The sequence below is a fragment of the Palaemon carinicauda genome, chromosome 37 (genome assembly GCF_036898095.1).
Source record: "Palaemon carinicauda isolate YSFRI2023 chromosome 37, ASM3689809v2, whole genome shotgun sequence".
NCBI lineage: Eukaryota > Metazoa > Arthropoda > Malacostraca > Decapoda > Palaemonidae > Palaemon > Palaemon carinicauda.
The window spans coordinates 25,063,052-25,068,051 of record NC_090761.1 but is presented as its reverse complement, the minus strand read 5'-3'; the positions used below and the strand labels follow the sequence as shown (position 1 = coordinate 25,068,051).

The 5,000-nt window shown below is 35.0% G+C and overlaps 1 protein-coding gene across 1 annotated transcript in view; it reads right to left on the bottom strand.

Annotated features, from left to right (window-relative positions):
* Nucleotides 1-5,000, bottom strand: part of LOC137629238 (glutamate receptor 2-like) — an 18,694-nt gene that overhangs the window by 6,170 nt on the left and 7,524 nt on the right. The window contains exons 6-7 of the mRNA XM_068360503.1: nucleotides 2,297-2,448; nucleotides 938-1,048 (exon numbers count right to left, since the gene is read on the bottom strand). Of these exons, the coding sequence (XP_068216604.1) occupies nucleotides 938-1,048; nucleotides 2,297-2,448 (263 nt within the window). The remainder of the gene's footprint in view (nucleotides 1-937; nucleotides 1,049-2,296; nucleotides 2,449-5,000) is intronic.

Below are 5,000 nucleotides of genomic sequence, written 5' to 3'. Positions count from 1 at the left end.
TTGAACACGATGTTGTGTTGATATTTATCCATATATATATATATATATATATATATATATATATATATATATATATATATATATATGTAGGCCTATATATATACTGTATATATATATATATATATATATATATATATATATATATATATATATATATATATATATATATATGCACAAGCATTATCTCATAACCCAGTAGTTACAATCCTTGAAAAAACACCTGCAACAACGGTTATATATGCGCTTATGTGTTCAAGTGTAATTTTGGCGACATTGTCTTAAATTCGTGAAATTTAGTTACTGTCATATTTCCATTGGCCAGGGTCCCAGCCATTGCCACACGTACGATATATTCAATGCGTAGTTTTTTATACGGTTTAAAGGCCAATTTAAAGGCCAAACACAAGTATAATTATTATTATTATTATTATTATTATTATTATTAAAGATCCGGTTAGACATATCTTGCCATTCATTTTTCCATTCACCAATGAAGTATTCGTATTGCTTTTCATTATATTTTGTTTCGTAAGCCGTACAATACTTTTTCCCGATGGAGATGGAAACACTCCTACCATCATCTTCCCAATATGACAAAGAGCAAGTGTCTACTGTACTGTGTCTGGCAGCTTGGCTGTATATTTAGCCAGACACTTGCTCTTTATTATGTAGGGGAGATGTATATTTCAAGAAACAAGGAGATTGCCAGGAATTTAGTTAATGTTATCAAATAGTCAGGACCTGGGGCCTTAATAATTGGGTCTGAAGAAGCACAAATAATATGCGAATATAAAAATTATAATAACTAGAAATATAATTTAAGATAAGGTGCATGATATGTAACTGTTATGTGAGTTTATTATTTCTAACAGACATAGAAATTTATGTTTTGGTTAGAAAACGTTATTTGATAGGTATTGCAGGAAATGGTACTTACAACTTATTTGCCACTGGTAAGAGGGATGAGTTCCTCTTGAAGGCTAAAGCCATCATCGTGTTGGAGAAAACTATCTCACGTGCAATGTACAAATGACATTGGCCGGTTGTGCTGAAAAGATGAAAGACGCGAATGAGCGATTTTCTCAAGGTTTGGTCCTTTCTGTTCAGATCCCCCTATCAGTGTTATCTTCACTTGTCTGAGTTCTGCAATTTTTGTGGCATAAAAATTTAGTTTTGTTACCGATGCTTTTAATACGAATTTTTATTTAATAAAAGTTCTCAATGAAGTATACGGAGGGGTATCCTTATTCAGTGATAATATTTAAATATTAAGGTCTTTTTTTTTTGGGGGGGGGGGGGTAGATTCACGCCATGAAAACACTTTTCCAATTTCACACACACGTTTCTATCAGCATTTTCCTTAGGTACTGAAAGGCATACATATAGCTTGACACGATGACTAGATATTTAATTTATTCCATTTAACAATGTTGAGATATAGTTAATTAAGAGAATTGTTTGAATTATATGAATTGATTTAAACTAGCATTTGGTTAAGATGCCTGTCAATTATGATGATGAAAATTAGGATGTTTTTATATTACTGAAGAAAGCTTTTAATATGACATTAAATGCAGTTTTGGATTATCATTGCACATCGAATGCTTCCCTGGTTTTCTTAAAATGACATATTTAACTTATAATTCACTGTTAGATTCACTGTACAGCATATGTTGACAGATAAAAAGTCTCAATACATACATACATTTAAAAATTTATTATATATTGACTGAATATTTAGTTTTAACTTATTTCGAAAATTAACTTATAGCTGAAGTATCTGGTGCCCGAAATCATTTGGATATATAATAGGAACATAAAACTCAATGAGATGGGATACTCATTGCTACTGAGATATAAATGTAACATTATTACTCATCATGTATCATTGTCATTGTTTTGGTTAAGCCACTCCATAAATCAGTTCGTGAATTATTATTATTATTATTATTATTATTATTATTATTATTATTATTATTATTGATGTTGTTGTTATTATTAGATAAGCTACAATCCTAGTTGGAGAAAATGATGCTATAAGCCCAAAGGCTTCGACATGGAAAAATAGCCCAGCGAGGAAAGGAAATAAGGAAATAGATAAAATACAGTAGAAGTAATGAACAATTAAAGTGAAATATTTCAAGAAAAGTAATAACCCTAGAATATATCTTTCATATATAGACTATAAAAAAAATTTCGAAAAAACAAAAGGAAACGAAATAAAATAGAGTAATATGCTGAGTGTATCCTCAAGCAAGAGAACGTTTGATAGAAGAAATAATCCAAGAGTTTTTACCTAAAGTCCCACGAGATAGCTTTTTTCATGGTCGTTTCATCGCAAATAGCAGCGAATTCTCCGTTGGCGATGGCCTCCCTCATTGACCAGCAGTCCGGGATGCTCCCTGACATGCCATAGTAGGATTTCCTGCGATATTCGTCTTCAGAATTCTGGAAATAGAATAGGACTTACAGGAAGTCCTCAGATGGATTGGGTTTACACGATCGAACGGTTCATCGAACCCTGTTGTCGAACCTGCTTGTCAAACGGTTCGAAGAGGTGGAGTCAGACACAAATGTGTGAGGTTTGTGGACAATGAAGCCACACCCACAAAAGTCAAGCGAGAACAGACCTTCTTCGAACCGTTCGACGAGCGTGTTTGACAACCGAATACCCCGTTCACACGTTCGAACATCACTTCGAACACTTGTCTGTCGAACTGCGTTCGACGAACCGTTCGACCGTGTAAACCCGCCTATACGAACTTGGTTTGTTCCAAGAAGCTTTTTGCAAGTAGAATTCACATTCCTACATTTTTCAGCTGTAAAAGTCAACAAAAAGTCACGTTTCATACTGCAAATGTTGTCTTATTTACTGCATTGATTTATATAACAATGTTTTATTACAGGATATTATTATGAACTTTTGATACAATATCTGAAATTTATGATTTCAGTTGGATTTGTGTTTGTATCGGAATGTTTGTAAGTCGGGTGTTTGTAACTCGAGAACCGTCTGTATCGTTTAGCTGTATCTCCTCTTTTAATTCGATTACTTTAAAAAAAAACATTAACTGTTCCTTATTCTATAAACAGACCTGGATAATTTATATGAAATCCCAAGCAGACTGGAATGGGATTTTGCATGATCTTTTGTGCTTGAATTGGTCACAATTATATAATAGTGTAGATCCTGTTGTCTCTTTGAATGAGAATCTAGTCAACATAATTGATAGGCGTATCCCTTCTCGTGTGGTAAGGTACCGAATGAAGGACAAACCGTGGTTCAATGATGATTGTAGACGTGCTTATTTGGAGAAGCAGGAGGCCTATCACCTTTGGAAGGGTAACAGATCAGATTTGACCTGGAACAACTATACTCAGCTTCGAGCTTTTGCTCAGAGAGTTTATGCCTCAACTGAAAAGGAGTACAATTTAATCATAAAAGAAACCCTCTCTGGTACAACTCAGGAACATAAATGGTGGTCTACCCTTAAATCTGCACTCTTTGGTGTAGATGCAGCAGTTCCTCCTTTACTTAAACCAGATGGCTCAGTCACTCACTGTCCAAAGGAAAAGGCAACCCTTTTGGCTGATGTTTTTGACAGTAAACAGAGTAATGAAAAACTTGAACTTCCTTATTCCTGTTTTCCTGAGGCTAAACTAACTAGTTTAGCTTTTCGATCTCGTGAGATTAAAGCTCTGTTGATGGACCTTGATGCTTATGGAGGTGTAGACCCAAATGGTATTTTTCCTTTGTTTTTTATAAAGACAGCAGATTTCTTAGCTCCAAAGTTATCTGTTATTTTGCGCAAGTTAGCAAGAAGAGGAGCTTTTAGCACTTGTTGGAGAATTGGTAATGTTACTCCTCTATGTAAATGTGTTTGTGGTAGCTCAAGTCCCACTGATTACCGCCCAATTTCCATAACTCCCATATTATCTAAAGTTTTTGAACGTCTTCTGGCAAAACGTCTTAATAGGTTTGCTGAAGGTAATCATCTATTCCCTAGTTTGCAATTTGGTTTTCGTAAAGGCCTTGGAGCATGTGATGCCCTTCTTACAATCTCCAATGCAGTACAGAAATCCCTTGATTGTGGTCGTGAAGTTCGTATGATTGGCCTTGATTTTAGTGCTGCCTTTGACCGTGTTAATCATGAGGCCCTTGTTTTCAAACTGAAACAGCTGGGAGTGGGTGGGTCGTTTCTTAGCATTATTATTGATTTTTTAAGTAGTAGATCTCAAAGAGTAGTTGTTGATGGGCACCATAGTGAGTATAGGAATGTGATATCCGGTGTTCCACAGGGTAGTGTTCTTGGCCCATTACTTTTCATACTATATACACATGACATGTGGTTTGGCCTAGAAAATAAGCTTGTTGCATATGCAGATGATGCTACTCTCTTTGCATCAATTCCATCCCCTGAATGTAGACCTGGGGTTGATGAATCCCTTAATAGAGATCTAGCTAAAATTAGTGCATGGTGCAAGTTATGGGGTATGAAGTTGAATCCTAACAAAACTCAAAGTATGATTGTAAGTAGGTCAAGGACGGTGGCTCCTCAACATCCGGATCTCAGTATTGATGTTTCTTTAAATTTGTATGACTCTTTCAAAATTTTAGGTGTGATTCTCGACAGCAAATTTACTTTTGAGAAACATATAAGGTCTGTGTCTTCTTCAATTGCACAAAAAATTGGCTTATTGAGAAAGTCTCTTAAGATATTCGGTGATCAATCTATTCTGAAGAAGTGTTTTAATTCTTTTATTCTACCTTGTTTTGAGTATTGTTCTCCTGTCTGGTCTTCAGCTGCTGATTCTCATCTTAATTTGTTGGACAGAAACTTACGGTCTATTAAATTTCTTATTCCTGATCTAGATATTAATCTCTGGCACCGTCGTTCAATTAGTTCATTATGCATGTTGCATAAGATTTTTCATAACTCTGACCATCCTTTACATTCAGATCTCCCTGGACAATTCTATCCTGTTCGTAATACTAGGCT